This window comes from Aedes aegypti, chromosome 3 (assembly GCF_002204515.2).
Source record: "Aedes aegypti strain LVP_AGWG chromosome 3, AaegL5.0 Primary Assembly, whole genome shotgun sequence".
Classification (NCBI taxonomy): domain Eukaryota; kingdom Metazoa; phylum Arthropoda; class Insecta; order Diptera; family Culicidae; genus Aedes; species Aedes aegypti.
In genome coordinates this window covers 75,547,256-75,565,994 of record NC_035109.1, presented here as the reverse complement: position 1 = coordinate 75,565,994, position 18,739 = coordinate 75,547,256, and the positions used below count along the sequence as shown (strand labels likewise).

The following is an 18,739-nucleotide window of genomic DNA, read 5'->3' as shown; positions in this document are numbered from 1 at the left end:
GTATCCATATATGGTGCAGGTGCATTAGATCCATATTGGTGTTGTATGGCATTAAAAAAATAACATTATAACAAACATTAACTTTACAATTAGTTATTTATGGCTCTTAATAATAATCAGATTACCTATATGATTCGAGTGAATCATTAAAAGTTTTAGGTTTGTCTACATCTCAAAATATTCGTTGGTAATTCTATATTCCACATTACCGGCAGCACTGATTGCTAAACCGCACGTTAGTGTTCATTGTTTACAAATTTTTCCTTGCGCCAGAGCAGATTGTAACGTGTTTAAAAATTTAAAGTATAAATTCATTTAAATTTAATAGTCGATAGTTCTCTGTGGTTTTTCTAATCGACAGGTAAGTCAGCGTTAACAAAGTCATCATCTATGCAAAGTGAAGTGTTAAAAATCTTATGAACATTCCTCATTTTTGTGAATGAATCATTGAATGAAAATTGCGGTTCTTCCAAAACCTCATCAAAAGCACACATACATACAAACAAAAATTAGGGTGCCGGTACCTGTTGTAGATGTACCACTAGTTTGGACAGTGGGTTAGAAATTTTAAAAAGAAAGTACCGTTTCTAAGGTCTTGCACTGCAAATTTGTTTTTTTTTGCATAACTTTGAATTTCAATTTGAGCGGTTTAAAACGTTCAAAAACCAGCCTATTTGGGTCCATTCACAAATTTCATAACGCTAAAGGGGGTAGGTGGCTGTCCTAAAGCTGTTACAGCTTATACAAAATGTTTAAATTGTTCATACCAGATAAAAAAAAGTGAATGATATTTTGAAGGACGAATGCAGCCATGTTAAAGAGCTTTACTTATATAAGAGTTAACACTCCTTCGCTACTGTCGGCACAAAAATAGTTGGGGGACAATCCATGCTAAATTCGCACATGGTAAAATCGAATGAAGTATATCATTGATGCAAATGATAGTGTAAATGAGTACTGACAATAAACTGTTATTTAAAACTAGTTATAAAAAAATCTGTTTGAAATGCAATCAAGTGATTGTATCGAACAAGTTCCATTTTATTTTATAAAAAAAGGACACATTGGTTGAAAGTTTGCACGTTTTCATAAGCGGATGGTCATGAATTTGATACCCAGCCCTCCCATAACAACTTTTCGCCAATTCGCTCGAAAAAAGCAAATTTAACACTGGCCCCTCTTCTACCTGGATAAAAAATACTATACAAAAACAATATAATAATAACAGTACAATATATTGTTTTGAACAATTCACTGTATGGTATATGATGTTTTTACAATATAACGTACGGGTTGTTAAGTATCGTAACAATACAAATATTGATATTTTCTCATACATTACTTTGAACAAAACAATAATATATATTGGTTTTGAATGGGACTAGCGATTGGAAGCTCGGTACGTGGAACTGTAAATCTCTCAACTTCATCGGGAGCACACGCATACTCGCCGACGTGCTGAAGGACCGTGGATTCGGCATCGTAGCGTTGCAGGAAGTGTGTTGGAAGGGATCAATGGTGCGAACGTTTAGAGGTAACCATACCATCTACCAGAGCTGCGGCAATACACATGAGCTGGGAACAGCTTTTATAGTGATGGGTGATATGCAGAGGCGCGTGATCGGGTGGTGGCCGATCAATGAGAGAATGTGCAAGTTGAGGATCAAAGGCCGGTTCTTCAACTTCAGCATAATAAACGTGCACAGCCCTCACTCCGGAAGCACTGATGATGATAAAGACGCTTTTTACGCACAGCTTGAACGCGAGTACGACAGTTGCCCAAGCCACGACGTCAAAATCATCATAGGAGATCTAAACGCTCAGGTTGGCCAGGAGGAGGAATTCAGACCGACGATTGGAAAGTTCAGCGCCCACCGGCTGACGAACGAAAACGGCCTACGACTAATTGATTTTGCCGCCTCCAAGAATATGGCCATTCGTAGCACCTACTTCCAGCACAGCCTTCCGTACCGATACACCTGGAGATCACCACAGCAGACAGAATCGCAAATCGACCACGTTCTGATTGATGGTCGGCACTTCTCCGACATTATCGACGTCAGGACCTATCGTGGCGCTAACATCGACTCTGACCACTATCTGGTGATGGTCAAACTGCGCCCAAAACTCTCCGTCGTTAACAACGTACGGTACCGACGGCCGCCCCGGTATGACCTAGAGCGGCTCAAGCAACCGAATGTCGCAGCGGCATACGCGCAGCAACTCGAGGCTGCATTACCGGAAGAGGGTGAGCTGGACGAAGCCCCTCTTGAGGATTGCTGGAGAACAGTAAAAGCAGCCATCAACGATGCAGCTGAGAGCAACGTCGGGTACGTGGGACGGAGTCGACGGAACGATTGGTTCGACGAGGAGTGCCAGGAGGTTTTGAAGGAGAAGAATGCAGCGCGGGCGGTCATGCTGCAGCAAGGGACCCGGCAGAACGTGAAACGCTATAAACGGAAACGGCAACAGCAGACCCGCCTCTTTCGGGAGAAAAAACGCCGCCTGGAGGAGACGGAGTGCGAGGAGATGGAACAGCTGTGCCGGTCTCAGGAAACGCGTAGGTTCTATCAGAAGCTCAACGCATCCCGCAACGGCTACGTGCCGCGAGCCGAGATGTGCAGGGATAAGGATGGGAGCATTCTGACGGACGAGCGTGAGGTGATCGAAAGGTGGAAGCAGCACTTCGACGAGCACCTGAATGGTGCTGAGAGCACAGGCAATGAAGGACGGGACAACGGAGGAAATGCCTTCGTCAGTACTGCGGAAGATGGAAACCAACCAGCCCCCACTTTGAGGGAGGTTAAGGATGCCATTCACCAGCTCAAGAACAATAAAGCTGCTGGTAAGGATGGTATCGGAGCTGAACTCATAAAAATGGGTCCGGAAAGGATGGCCATTTGTCTGCACCGGCTGATAGGCACAATTTGGGAAACAGAACAGCTACCGGAGGAGTGGAAGGAAGGGGTAATCTGCCCCATCTACAAGAAAGGCGACAAGTAAGATTGTGAGAACTTTCGAGCGATCACCATTCTAAATGCGGCCTACAAAGTATTATCCCAGATCATCTTCCGTCGTCTGTCACCTGTAATAAACGAGTTCGTGGGAAGTTATCAAGCCGGCTTCGTTGACGGCCGATCGACAACGGACCAGATCTTTACTGTACGGCAAATCCTCCAAAAATGTCGTGAATACCAAGTCCCAACGCATCACCTTTTCATCGATTTCAAGGCGGCATACGACAGTATCGACCGCATAGAGCTATGGAAAATCATGGACGAGAACAGCTTTCCCGGGAAGCTCACGAGACTGATAAGAGCGACGATGGAAGGTGTGCAAAATTGTGTGAAGGTTTCAGGCGAACACTCCAGTTCGTTTGGATCCCACCGGGGACTACGACAAGGTGATGGACTTTCGTGCCTGTTGTTCAATATTGCGCTAGAAGGTGTTATGCGGAGAGCCGGGCTTAACAGCCGGGGCACGATTTTTACGAGATCCAGTCAATTTGTTTGCTTCGCGGATGATATGGACATCGTCGGCCGAACATTTGAAAAGGTGGCAGACCTGTACACCCGCCTGAAACGCGAGGCAGCAAAAGTTGGACTGGTGGTGAATGCGGCCAAGACAAAGTACATGCTAGCTGGTGGGGCCGAGCGCGACAGGGCTCGCCTAGGTAGCAGTGTTACGATAGACGGGGATACGTTCGAGGTGGTCGACGAGTTCGTCTACCTTGGATCCTTGCTGACGGCTGACAATAACGTTAGCCGTGAAATACGGAGGCGCATCATCAGTGGAAGTCGGGCCTACTATGGCCTCCAGAAGAAGCTGCGGTCAAAAAAGATTCACGCCCGCACCAAATGTACCATGTACAAAACGTTCATAAGGCCGGTAGTCCTCTACGGGCATGAAACGTGGACGATGCTCGAGGAGGACCTGCAAGCACTTGGAGTCTTCGAACGTCGTGTGCTTAGGACGATCTTCGGCGGTGTGCAGGAGAACGGTGTGTGGCGGCGAAGGATGAACCACGAGCTCGCCCAACTCTACGGCGAACCCAGTATCCAGAAGGTGGCCAAAGCTGGAAGGATACGATGGGCAGGGCATGTTGCAAGAATGCCAGACAGCAACCCTGCAAAGATGGTATTCGCTTCGGATCCGGTTGGTACAAGAAGGCGTGGAGCGCAGCGAGCTAGGTGGGCGGATCAAGTGCGTATCGATTTGGCGAGCGTGGGGCAGAACCGAGGATGGAGAGATGCGGCCACGAATCGAGTATTGTGGCGTGAAATTGTTGATTCAGTGTTATCTGTGTAGATGTTAACTAAATAAATGAATGGTTTTGAATGGTACCAAAATTTAGTAGATTACTGTAAAATATATTGTTTTTGTATGATTTTGAATAGAAATTTGTGTATTGTTTTACAATACACGAACAATTCACCGAAAAGCATTTCAATTGGAGGTGAAAAGAAAATAATTTGTATTTTTTTATGGATTGTTCCCGACTTACCGGATATTTGTGCTAAGAGTAACAAAAAATTTTCAACTCCTATATAGAGGTATAGATCTTCAACATTATTGTATTCATCCTTTGAAAAATCACAGTTAAAATCACTTATTTTTACATAATTTGATATTATTACTTTATGAACATGTTTCACCTAATTTTTGTTGCTTTTAGAACTTCTTTTGTTTACTTCTGTCAGTCAAGCTACACAGGAAAAAGTAACAGTTGTTTTACGCGAAAATAAGAATTTGACTAAAATCGTAAGGTATAAAACCATCAAAAACCAATACATTGGGTGATATGAATAAAAAACTTTGAACTTTACTACATGTAGCATCTACTCAAAAACAAAATCCACAAAGTTTACTACACTTTTGGTATGAATAAAAAACTTTTCGAACATGTAGTACTTACTACTTTCGAACATGAGCAGTGACTGAAGCTGCACGTTAAGAAATTTACATTCAGAGTGCAGAGTGATTCTGCACGTAAAGAACAATCTATTCAGAGTGACGCTTAAAATTATTACAATCATGCATATGAAGAAAATGCATGGAATCTAATCGATTACACGACAACTTGCACAAATCATAAAGGTGCTGTTATTTGACAAGATTTGTAGTGTAATTTTGCGATTAGTCTGGTATTCTCTTTATGTCTATGATTTTATGATGATGGTACATCAAATAATTTTCTGGGTAGTTTTCGGCCTTCGCCAACGCCAGTGATTGATGATTTTTAAAATACTAGCTTAACATCTATGAAGAGATCTTGAGATTACAGCTATCAAATTTAGAACCACATATTTTCTAGCACCAGTACTGAGATTCTGGTGAAATTGCGGTAGAATTTTGATGCTCCCCGTGTGTTTTCTTAACAGCATGTTGAATTCCGGAAGTTCTAAGTGTTTCTGTGATATTCTCGTTATTTTGGTGGGGTTTCTGATAGTATCCTTGGAATTTCTAGAACTTAGAATGTCGAAATTTTTATGGGAATTGTAGTGATTCCATTGGTAGTCGTTAGAATTCAATGAGGATCTCCCCTAAAATACCATGGTTCCCTTTGAAATTATTAAAATTCTTATCGATTTTACAAAAAATCCCATTGAAATCTATAAAATATTTACCGACATTCAAAACGTTTATATTGAAGCTATGCTTTGAAATTCTAACGGAACTGGAGATCAATGGAATCTTTTTACAATAATTACAAAGATGGATTTTCAGAATTACAAATATTCACACAATAATTCGCAGGAATTCCACCGCAATATCATAAATTCTTACAGAAATACCGTCTCAAAGATACCCAAAGAATTCCAAGAGATTAATATTATGAATCCCATTCCCACCCCAATTCTAGAGTTTTTACCAGATTCCTAATATTTCCGCAATATTCCTAGAATGGTATTTATACTTCCAGAATTATCATAAAAAATCCGACATCCCTACCGGTATCTCAAAGTTCCTACAGGAATTCCGGTATTCAAATGGAAATCTGAGATGTTAGAATTTACACGTAAAATTCAGAATTACATTATAAATATCTGAATTCCTACCGACATTCTAAAATTCCTAGAAAATAACATAATTATCGTAATGCCAGAATTCACACGGATATTACAAATTGCTACTGCCGCTAATCTTACCGGAATCTCAGCATTGGCGGGGCGAATATTTTCGTAACCTCAGAATTCCTAAGCAAAGCTCAAAATACCTTCGGATATATCAAAACTCATATCGTTTTCCCATGATTTTTACTCAAAAGATAATTATTCCATTCAATTCCGCAATCTCAAAGCATGTGTAGCAACCTCTGAAGCTAACTACCAGTAGCTTTGTAGTAAATGCTACCTTTATTCATAGCAATGCGTTGTTTGTAGTATGTTCGAAAGGTGTAGAAAGGAAAATGACACAAACATGTTCCACTTGTGTTCCACATATAGCGTTTACTACCGAGATTGTAGTAAACTCAACTTTACTACATTTTATTCATACGGCCCATTGTTCTGTTACAATACATTAAATTGTTATTGAATTGTATATTCAATCAAGAATAATGTTGTTCCGACATTCAATTACAATACGCTGTATTGTACAATAATGGTTCATTCCATTCAGTGAATGGTACGTTTTTATCCGGGTAGAGCATCTGCTCTTACTGATCCGGATAATTGGCAATGGCAATGAAAATGGACATCCTTACCCCGTTCTTCTAATTGAGTGATTAACAACAGTAGGAAGAAACATCCACGAGGTCTTTGTCCCTACCTGTGTGAGGTGGCTGCGCCGAGGAAACGTAGCAATCAGATCCAAGAATAGAATTAGATTGTATATTTGTAATGTATTCAGGTACTGTGCATTAGGCCAGTGCACACTGGTCCAGGAAGTTAATTTAGGCGGACATGAGGTTTTCGTCAAGATTTATTGATTTTAGAGCCATAGTTTCTTCTGAGAATATGTTCAGAATTTTCAGTACTACAAAATGTACGGATCAAAAAATTTTTTACGGTGATCGCAAGAGTGACGTATACGCCAACTTTTTTATTTTAACGAATCGTAAGTTGGTATGTTCAGCAAAGTTGTAGCAAATGATCTTAGAAACAACTTTGCCGAACAAACTTTTTCTCGGTTTTGCTTAAGAGCCGAGATAATTAAGTATTTTTAATAAAAAATCGTTTTTTGCTCCTAAGTGTTTTATTTTTCAGTTTTATTGGCCTACTATGTTCTACAAAGTTTTTACACTCATCATTTGCTACAACTTTGCTGAACATACCAAAGTTGTATTTCTTATGGTTTTCATGTTATTTGAGTTTTTCTTCTTAAAATTAGCTATTTTGTATGCCTTGTATCTCAACTATGAGCACCTCAAAAAAATATATTTTTCCACTAAATGATTTTACAATCTTTCAAGTACCTGTGAGCAAAATTTGGAGAAGATGATATTTTTCTATCTCGTTTAAAATCGATTTTACTAATAAACAATATGAGATAAATCCATATTTATTGAGTATTCATACATGTTCAACACACAAAAGTCATGGCTACCTAAGCACATCAGACCAAAAGGAACACGTGCTCTATGTGTCAACATTTCAAAAACAAATTATAGCAAAAGCTCTTAGAATATATTTCTCTCTTCGCATTGATTCTACTATTACCTGGTAAAACGGCATATCATAGTAACCATTAAAAAGCTTGTCTTAGTCAGTTACCAGCATGGAAGTGACACGTCGGGATTTGGCTGCTCTTCTAATACGAGAACAAAAATTTCAAAGTTTGATTGATTTTGTTCGCCAACGATTTCCGAAGGCTGACACTAGTAATAAAAATACTAGAAAACAGCTCAGATGTTTTACGCTACATTTTCGTAATCTGTGGAGAAAAAGTAGTCGTTCAAAAGAACGTTTTTTTGGTGCAAATACAGTTTGGTTGGATGGTACAGTGGTGCTGGAAACCAAAGAAAGAAAAAGTGAAAAAAGAAAACTTAAGGCATTTTCCGAACTGTGCCGGAGGAGCAAACTGCGGCGTGTACAAGCATTGACAGAAAATCACACGACTCAAGAGCTCGTTACGGCATCTGCGCTGAGCGTTGCACGCGATGGTTCTCGTAACACAGGTAAAAGAATAGAACATCTTGCACAATCGTCAAAGTCTGCATCAGAGCCTACCGGAAATATACCTACTGTTGAGGAATATTCACCGGAACAAGCCTTGTGCTTCATATGCCGGAACAATTTTTCAAGAATGCAGTATCAAGATGTCCGAATGACTACGTTAGAAAAAGGAATTTCTTTGTATCCTAGTTACAACAAAGTTCTACTGGCCAAACAGGATACATATCCGGAAGGTAATGTGTCAATTTAAATGATTGTAATTGCCAAAGGCGTCTAAATTAAGAAATAAGTTTTGTTCATTCTTTCATTCTTCAACCATACTAGGTATCACTGTGAACGCATCTTGTGCTAAGGTTCCATTGCAAAATTTGATTGATCATACGATTCAACGACTCATCAAGTTCCTAAACATCGACATGCTTTTGGATGATGTGATTCAGGTGGTTTTTAAATGGGGTTGCGATGGCAGTAGCAATCATTCAAGGTATTAAGGTATAATAAATTTGTAACTCAACATTTTATACGTTTATTTGATCACTTAAGGTACAAGCAAGTGTTTCTAAACGAGGACAGCGATGGTGAGCTGAAGGAATACAATGATTCGCATATATTTGCGATTTCATTGGTTCCTATACAAGTTCTACGTCGGCGGCCAGAAAACAACGATCAAGATGTGATCTGGAGAAATGAGCTTCCATCGTCGGTGTCACTTTGCCGACCTGTTAAGCTGCTGTTCCGTAAGGAAAACACTGATTTAACAAGAGCTGAAGTAAGGGAGATGGACAGTCAAATTCAGAAACTTGTCCCAACTCAAGTAAACGTAAAGGGAGTTACTGTGGATGTTTCAGCCAAACTAATTTTATCAATGGTTGACACAAAGGTTGTCAATGACTTAGCAGGGACAAGTACACAACAATGTTTTATTTGTCTAAGATCAGGAAAGCGATTGAATGATTCCCTTGGGGATCAAATCTTCAACGCTCCTGATTTATTGAAATGTGTATTTTCTCCCCTTCATGCTCAAATTCGTACTATGGAATTGTTGCTTAACATAAGCTACCGATTGACGTTGCCCAAGCCTACGTGGCGTGTCAGCAAGAGTAGTAGCATTCTAAAGGATCGCCAGGTTTCCATACGAAAAGCTTTCAAAGAACGGTTGGGACTGAGATTGAACGAACCTCTTCCAGGTGGTGGGAACTCAAACGATGGAAACACGGCACGTCGCTTTTTCCGGGAAGTAGATACAGTAGCGGAAATAACGGGACTTGACAAAAACCTCCTATTCCGGTTCTCAATCATTTTGAAAGTAGTCAACTCTAATCGGGAGATTGACGTGGAGGCATTTGAACATTTCCTGTCAGAAACGTACTGTTTGTATCGTCAGTTGTACGATTGGTACGTACTCTCTCCAACGGTGCATAAACTACTTTTGCATGGAAGTGATATAGTCCGGCATGCCGCATTACCATTAGGAATGCTGAGTGAAGAAGCGCAGGAAACGCGGAATAAATCCATCAGAAGATTCCGGGAAAATCATGCCAGAAAATTCAACCGAACCGTTAATTTTGAAGATGTATTCAAACGACTTATGTTGACTTCCGACCCGGTGATCTCGCTCACGAATAGGCGAAATACTGGCAGAGGAAAAGACAATGAATTTCCCGCAGAAGCTTCCAAGTTAATCAAAAACAATTGAAAAACTATGTACCGTTTTGAATCATATTACGGACAGCTTCAAATTCCGGACACTCTACTTTGTATGGGAAACATTTCACACGAAATGTTTCAATATTTGCCGTTCAAAAGTTAGCACTTTTGACACTCGTTTCAATAAGCTTTTTCCATAAATATCTACGCAAATTTATAATGTCCAACTGCCTTAGACGGCTCTTTAGTGGCTTGACGACTTCAATTGATGATTTGACTTTTCTATTGATGATTTCCATGCGCTGTCCGGAATTCGAATCAAAGTGTCCGGAATATGAGGCTAAAGTGAAGAAGCGTCCGGAATAAGAATCATGAAAAGGCCACACATTTCGATTTATTTGAAATTATTCAAGTTGCGAAAGCGTATTCTTTACCCACAATTCGAAAGTTAAGGGTTCCCTACGCTCGATAACGCTGAGGAATCATACATAATGATTTATTTTGTATGCTCTATGCTAAGTTATACTTCACTAAGGCCTTAAGTGTCCGTAATATGAATCAAAACGGTACTTTTCCTTTTTTTTTATAAATACACGTGTTATCTCTGGGCTGATGTGCTTAGGTAGCCATGACTTTTGTGAGTTGAACATGTATGAATATTCAATAAATATGGATTTTTCTCATATCGTCTATTAGTAAAATCGATTTTTAACGAGATAGAAAAATATCATCTTCTCCAAATTTTGCTCACAGGTACTTGAAAGACTGCAAAATCATTTAGTGGGAAAATATATTTTTTTGAGGTGCTCATAGTTGAGATACAAGGCATACAAAATAGCTAATTTTAAGAAGAAAAACTCAAATAACATGAAAACCATAAGAAATACAACTTTGGTATGTTCAGCAAAGTTGTAGCAAACGATGAGTGTAAAAACTTTGTAGAACATAGTAGGCTAATAAAACTGAAAAATAAAACACTTAGGAGCAAAAAACGATTTTTTATTCAAAATACTTAATTATCTCGGCTCTTAAGCAAAACCGAGAAAAAGTTTGTTCGGCAAAGTTGTTTCTATGATCATTTGCTACAACTTTGCTGAACATACCAACTTACGATTCGTTAAAATAAAAAAGTTGGCGTATACGTCACTCTTGCGATCACCGTAAAAAATTTTTTGATCCGTACATTTTGTAGTACTGAAAATTCTGAACATATTATCAGAAGAAACTATGGCTCTAAAATCAATAAATCTTGACGAAAACCTCATGTCCGCCTAAATTAGCTTCCTGGACCAGTGTGCAGTGATCTAACGCTTCTCAGCTGACGTGATACCTAATGGCGAACCAATAAAGTTAAAGAATAAAAAAATGGTTGAAAGCTGTTACGCAGTTTAGGAACTTTTTTTTTCTCTGGAAAAAGTTGATCGTCTTTTTTTACCAAGAGCTTTTTTACCAAAGTTGCCATTTTCTCATTTGTTTAACGTGTGACAACGGCATGGCGAAAATATCCTGGACGAACCGAGAATCGTAAAATATCAAAAACACTCAATAGGCCTTCTCATGTAACAGCTCCGTGTATGCATTTGTTTACATCTGCCAAAGAGCAGTGCATACATGAGCCTGTCATTTCCGAAGAACTGTCAAACAGCTTCGAAATCAGCTGATTTGAAACGTCTTGTGAAAAGGCCTATATAAGCAGACAAGGTAAAGTTGCCAACCGTTTAGCACGTTAAAAATCAATCAATGATAACTTATGTATTCTAATAGGCGTTTGGTAATCCAATTATGTTGCTTGCTCCTGTGGGGGCGGGATACGGAGTGAATGATCAATCGATCACTAATCGCGAAATTATCCTGACCTTATACCGTTCGCAACCGCCAACTCTGTAGCTTATGAGGGTGTCGCTTAAATTCAAGTTATGGTCAAGATGGGCGTGGCCGGGAATAGCGATATTTATGGTTCTAATATTCTTGTTTCAGATCAGATCAAGTTAACTCCCAAGCCTTGTTCTTGAAACAAGTCTAGATGAGACTACAAACTACAAACTTGTGACTAGTATGGCCATTGGTGCTCGTAAAACTGGATATAATGCAAAAGAAATCAAGGGATATTTACAATGATTATCGATTTGATTCATCAAATTTTCAAAGTACCGATATCTCTTCTCGACATTCCATCAAATTGCAATTTGGAAATTTAGTGTTTGTGAATGCCCTCGAATATGGGAGTCTTAGGGATGGTACACAAATTATGTCACGCTAAATTTCAACATGTGAAAACAGTTTTGGCCTGAAAACCGATTCGCAAAATGAACGATAAGAAATGAAAAGAATAATAAAACTGCACATTTTTCCTGTTAGTTATGATTTGATAACTTTTTTCACAAAGATCGTATCGCTTTGTGGTCTTTAATTATGTTCTTCATCGTATAGTTGCAGAAAACAGACGTAAATTACCCCGCATAATCAAGAACCATACTATTACCATTTCCCAAATTGTTTACCACTACTTTCGACAATATCTGAATAATATCGTAAAACACCCAAATTAACAATAAAGCAACAGTTCCACAAACGATTTTGACAGTTCGGCGACAAATCACAATATGGGAAATAGGCGGTTAAGAAAATCGCCGATTTTCTCGAACAAATTTTTCGCATTATGGTATGGGGAACTGTTGGCATACCATCCATATTTTCGGTGGAATACATTAAGGAAAACTGTTCACATACTGTTGGAATGTGAAAGGAAAAAAACCCGGCGGGGCTGTTTTATCTCAAAATTCTAAAGTCACAAGAAAAATAAATAAATTAGTATGTACTGAAAAAAATCACTTCAATCATAATTTTATTATAATTACATAATTGGGTCCTAAAATTTGTAATGAAATCTTGTTTTTATTTAATAACACGAAAAAGCATGTTACTGTAATTACTTTAGCAATTTTTCCCGCTCAAATAATGGCTATATCATGTTTAAACTTTAATTTCAAAATTTGGTCCATAAATGAACCTTGACACTTTTGATCATGTTTGACGTTTGCTTAGTCGACAAAAACACCACAGGGGTTTTAGTTCGACCACTAGGGTTGTTCCTATCTGACATTTCGTAAGGGACACGGAAAACAAAACACACCCAAAATTTGAGTTTAAGCCAAAGGATGTGAGAAAATCTAATAAAAATGTTTTTGGGCTTAAACCAACGGAAAACATTAAAAAATTGAGTAAACATGTGTTTTTGGCCTAAACTTAAGCGTTTGACACTAAAATTGGGACAGGGCTTTAGGACCCAATTACACTATCAACGCAACTTAACTTATAACAATATTTAGTGTATCAGATCCAATTAGGCAACATCCGAAACTTTTAGCTCTTGATGGCACTAATTCTGCTGCTGCGAGTACCGAACGCCAAACAGACCGCCGAACACCACGGGAAGTTCAAGTTTATGCATCCAGTCTCGATTTTCCATGCAATATGAACCGTAGTTTGGCTTATTCTGAAGGAGAGAGCAGCTTGCCTGGTCCGCTTTTGGCCATTTTTTCCCGACTCATTGAATTCGATGGATTCACAGCAGCCCACAGAAGCTTATGTCGAAGAAAGGTACATTCGAGCCTATTTATTGGGAAAATTGAATTGATTGTCTGTTCAGTGGATTGATTGAAATGAAGTACTTACCAGGGTTGCTATAGAACCAGATTAGACCGGACATTTTGAACACAAAAGCAAAACTTAGCACTTAACATGAACTAAACAAACGTTTTCTTTATTTTTTTGTGGTTGATGGTCAGTGCGAAAACAAACACGCTAAAAACAAATATATTGGCTCCGTTGGTTTAACACAACAAATAAAGTTCTTCTATGTTTTTTCTTATTCCTTATTTTTTTTTATTTTAAAACAACTCATCATGCACTATGAAACAACCAGGTGGTTTCACTTTTCAGGTGAGATTGCTTTTAAATACAAAAAAAACATTTTCACGGATGTGAGACATACCCACCAAGCGTAAAAAAATTCAAGCGTGTAACTTGGCATGCAATAAATATCGCTCACGATTACTAATGCGCGTCACTGTTTGCCAAACTGTTATGCTTTAGTTATATATTGTAAAATGGTAATGTGTATGAGTGTGTTGCGCTAAAAGAAGCCCGAACAATTTGGGAAAATGTATTGTTATATTGCTACTATTTGTTGAAGGTTCACATCCCCATATAATTGAACTATTTCTGAGATGTATAATATATTGTCACAGTTTGGAATGAACTACCCAAATAATGTTTTATAGTCCAAGAGTTTATAATTTATACTGTTTGTTGTATGAAATATTGACTGTTTGTGATACATTAACCGTATCAGTTAAAAGATGTATAGTGTTTGGAAAATAAAACGAAATGTATTTTTCTATGCGGGACGTTAAAACGTTAAAACAGAATTTAAATCGTTTTTTTTTTTTAATTTCTTTTAATTTATTCTCTAAAACTACACTTACATTATGCTACATTATATGAATCGTATTATAACACTTTTAACTTTACACTTATCTATTTCCACAAATCTTATTCAACAGTGCACTATGGAGATACCCTTGGAATCAACGGATCACATCATTCCAGAAATAAAATATGAATGTAAGTAAAACGAAATTTAACAGCTTGGTCCAATCGAAATGCAATGTGAATAATGTCAGTTATTTCTCCTGATTGTCAAATTTTCTATATGAAGATACCGAATGTGTTGTATAGCTAAGTATGCTGTTCCGCTCAAGAAAAGTAAAAATTTCTGCCCAAGAAATGGTCAAGAAATTTCGTACAGTGAGCTCCATTTGAATTGACATTTCTTTTCTACTGCGTACTGCGATCAAAGAAAAATGCTTTTCTTGAGCATTTCTTGCAAGAAATTTCCCACGCATCGAGATAGGCGATTACTTTTCTGTTGAAGTGCTTACTTCGCTTATGGAGCACCAAACTTTTTTAACCTCCCTTCCCCTAGAAGCGTAACAGAATTTGTGGATGTACTCAAACGGAGTTTTAAGTTTTCGTTTACTTGATAACATACACTCAGAAACACGAGTTAAGCCTGATTCGCTGCTGACAAGTAATTTCTTGGCCTATCTTGATTCCTGGGAAATCCCTGCAAGGAATCGATCGAGGAAGCGCTTTTTTCTAATCGCAGAACGCAGTTGAAAAGAACTGTCAATTCAAACGGGAACCGCTGTAGAAAATTTCTGCAAGGAATCGGCGAGAAAATTCTTTTGCGATTCCTGTTCAGCAGCAAATCAGGCTTTAGTGACTATTTTTATTTCTGAGTGAAATGAAACAATAAACAATTTTCGCTAAAACCAGGCCGCCATCGGCACCGATCGTTAGAATTTCAATGTTAGCTCACTAGTCGCTAGTATATGCTTAAACTAAAGAGTGGTCCTTTCGGTTTTCTCAAATGTGGACCCCTCGTACGCCAGCTTGATAAACAGTTTGCGAAAAAGTCCAGTTTTTGATAAATCGAAGGTATTTCTTCACGTGATATGTCTCATATTTCTCTTGGAACACATAGAAAACTAAGTGACATCGTATAGAGGAAAGATATAGCTTTCATCTAAAACTAAACCAATTTCAACGGCCATTTCTAATTTGGCCGCCATTTTGCCGTTTTTTTTCACCATTAGCGCATCGTTCGTTTAGAATTTTGAGGTCACCATCAGAAAGCTGAGAAAAAACTGCGTAAGATAGGCTACAAAAACTAGGTGAGCAATGGTATTTACCCTATGATGAACGATGAACGATTTTCTAAATCATGTTCTACGATTTTAACGTATATGGCGAGTTCAATCAATGAAAACATTAGTTTTTATTCAACAATGAAACAAGTTTTCAATCGTTGGTGTTTTCTTCGAGTCGAGTGAAGAATAAGAGTATTAGTTTAAGTGAAAAAATATGCCGGCCCTCTTGGATTTTGGAACCGAGCCTGCTACTCAGCCTAATTAGTTATAAAAAAAACAGGTTATTATAAAGGAATTTTCTAATGTGTTTTTGATAACAGAATGATTCTTCGATTCTTCGGGTTTAAAATGGCCGTTTTTTTATCTCAGATAAAAGCTATATTCTTCCTGTATACGATGCCACTAAGTTTGCTATGGGTTCCAAGGAAAAATATGATACATTTCCCGTGAAAAAATACGCAAGATTTATCAAAAAGTGTTTTTATTTTTGCAAACTGTGTAGAGAGCTGGCGTAAACCAAACGGACCACCCTTAACTTTTAGCATATACTAGCGACCAGTGACATAAAATTGGAATTCTAACGATGGGTGCCGATGGCGGCCTGGTTTCAGCGAGAATTGCTCAATAGAAATTTCGCTAGACATTTTTCACATGCTGTCGATTAGTTGGAATGATTTGGCGTTGTTCAATGTTACTAAATTTAATTTACAATATCTAATTCAATTATATTTCCACAGACTTGGATCACACAGCTGATGTTCAGTAAGCATTTTTACATTTTGTTTTTCCATTACGTATTTCTCATAAACATCTTCCATGTTCTCAGGTTACACGCGTGGGGTGACTCTTTGAAAGAAGCGTTCGAACAATGTGGAATGGCTATGTTCGGTTACATGACGGAGCTGTCAACCGTAGACATCAGCAAATGTTACGAAATTCAGACCGACCCTACGGACGATGTGGAAAATTTGCTGTTCCGGTTTTTGGACGAGTTGTTGTTCCTGTTTTCGGCTGAGCCATTTTTGATTTGCAAAAAGTTGGAGATTACCAAGTTTGAGATGGAGCCAGAAAACTTCCGCATCGTATGTCGATGTTATGGGGAGGAATTCGATTTGAATAAGCATCCTCAAGGAACGGAGGTTAAAGCGATTACGTATTCGGCTATGCAGATCAATCAAAAGCCCGAACATGAGAAGAATGAAGTGTTTGTTATAATTGATATTTGAGACATGATTTTGTTGTTCGAATAAACACCAGTTTTCTTTTATATTTTTTTTTTTACAAATAAACAGATTCTTGTACCGATAAAGAGATTCCATAGGGGAACTAATATAAGTTACCAATAATAATTGTACTGCTTATTTTCAAATATCTTTCGACACTTAACTATAGTGCTGAAATTATTTACCACCGAGGAGAGAAGGCAACTACGAAAGCGTAATCAATGAAATTTCTTTTAAGTGAGTAGTGTGTTTTACGTAATTATTTCTTACTATTACGTTCCAGAAAATTAAAAAAAAATGTTGCAAATCAAGCATTTTGTATCCCCTTTACTAGCAGATTCGTTTTTCACCGCAAAAAATATTAAAATCGCGATAATTTGTTTGTTTCTAGATATTTTTGCACCTTTTTCAAGTTCTCAAAAAACTCTTCTAATTTTAGAATCCGTGTCGATATTGGTCATCTGGATCCGAAGAAATTCCAAAATACCTTGGGGGACCGAGGCGTAACCATAACTATACGTTAATTTCTCAGCCTTCAGAATTTTTGTCGTATTCAGATATTCACTCATCGAAACAATATATTGATGAGAGTATGTGTGAAAAAATGAAGCAATTTAGTGTAGCCGTCTTTGAGTAATGAGCATTTAGGTTTCTGTTACCACGCTGGCCAAAAAAGGATTTTTAAACTTCAAAATACATCATATCGTAATTTTCAGATATCTCCAAGAATTCTTAGCGGATTTGTATATTTTTTTCAAAGTAGCTACTTATTACCTGACATTTCATAGTCCACATTTCATTTTTTGATACATTGACCAAGAACAAAATTGCCGCAAAATACATTTCATATGAAGAATGTTGATCCCCCAAAAAACATCAGAAAATCTGCAAATCGAGATGACCAATGACTCATATGCCCTCTTAAACTAGAAGAATTTTTTGAGAACTTGTGAAAAAATGGTGCAAAGATATTGAAAAGCAAAAAAGTTATCAAGATTTATTTTTTTTTTTTGCGTTAAAAAATGAAGCTGCATGCAGAGGGGCTAAGATTGGTGACGCGTGATATTTTCGGCGCCACGCATAATACTACACACCTAAAAGAAGTTGAACAAAATTAAGCACGATACGCACTAAATCGACCAACACATCAGGTGTTTAATTTTAAGACATGCTGAAATACCTACTCGTGGGATAATTTCTTCAACTGCGATCATTGAAAAATGCTTTTCTTGACCATTTCGCACGAATCAAGATAGACAATAACTTCTCTTGTCAGGTGCATAGTCCTCCACAGAGATACTTATCTGTGCGTGGTGAAGTTTGAGAAAATTGAGCAGAAATCAGCATAATATCGATTTTTCAGGATGTGTGAAAATAACACACATTGTGCGTTGGCCCAGAAGAGTTGGATAAATACGACGAGTGCTGAAAAAATCGAACCATGGAGGTAAACTCAGGAACAAATCCCCAGTCGTTTCCCAGTTTTGTTTATCTTCCCCCCATGAAGCTGCGTTTTAAAATGCCAGTTTTCTGTTTTCCGTAACCATTGGACACACACCTCCCCCTCAAGCGTTATGAAATTTGTGAATGTGCCCTAACAACGAGTAATTTGGTTGTTTATTCATTTCAAACTGGAGTAGTTATTTATTTTAAAGCCTGGTTTGCTACTGAGAAGGAATCGCTAAAGAAATTTCTCGTCAATTTCTTGCAGAAATTTTCTACAGCGACTTCCATTTGAACTGACATTTCTTTTCAACTGCGTACTGCGATCAGAAAAAAGCGCATTCTTGATCGATTCCTTGCAGAAATTTCCCATGCATCAAGATAGGCCGAGGTTGACCGGGTTAAACGTAAAACGTGTCATATCAAAATTATTATTAAAAATGGCTTAAACGTCATTTAGTTTACGGATCGGAGTGAATTGAAATGGAACACAGGAGAACATATCGCAGAATCAAAACAAAACAGCCAAAGAGGTATGTACCTACAAACAAGACCGTAGGGTTATCAAACGTTCAAATTAAAAATGAACCCCATG

General features: G+C 38.1%; 1 protein-coding gene across 1 annotated transcript; it reads left to right on the top strand.

The window, feature by feature from the left end:
- Positions 1-223: 223 nt before the first annotated feature.
- Positions 224-16,754, top strand: LOC5576837 (protein archease-like). The gene is made up of 4 exons (XM_001662894.2): positions 224-361; positions 14,330-14,390; positions 16,216-16,240; positions 16,305-16,754. Exons 2-4 carry the CDS (start codon positions 14,336-14,338, stop codon positions 16,702-16,704), a joined length of 480 nt encoding a protein of 159 aa, XP_001662944.2. The 5' UTR covers positions 224-361; positions 14,330-14,335; the 3' UTR covers positions 16,705-16,754.
- The last annotated feature ends 1,985 nt before the right edge of the window (positions 16,755-18,739 follow it).

What these genes read in the sequence shown, in the direction of transcription:
- LOC5576837 (XM_001662894.2), top strand. Translation starts at nt 14,336, where the DNA reads ATGGAGATACCCTTGGAATCAACGGATCACATCATTCCAGAAATAAAA. An exon ending in TCCAGAAATAAAATATGAAT is followed by an intron (nt 14,391 to 16,215) that starts GTAAGTAAAACG and finishes ATATTTCCACAG; the next exon opens with ACTTGGATCACACAGCTGAT. An exon ending in GATCACACAGCTGATGTTCA is followed by an intron (nt 16,241 to 16,304) that starts GTAAGCATTTTT and finishes CCATGTTCTCAG; the next exon opens with GTTACACGCGTGGGGTGACT.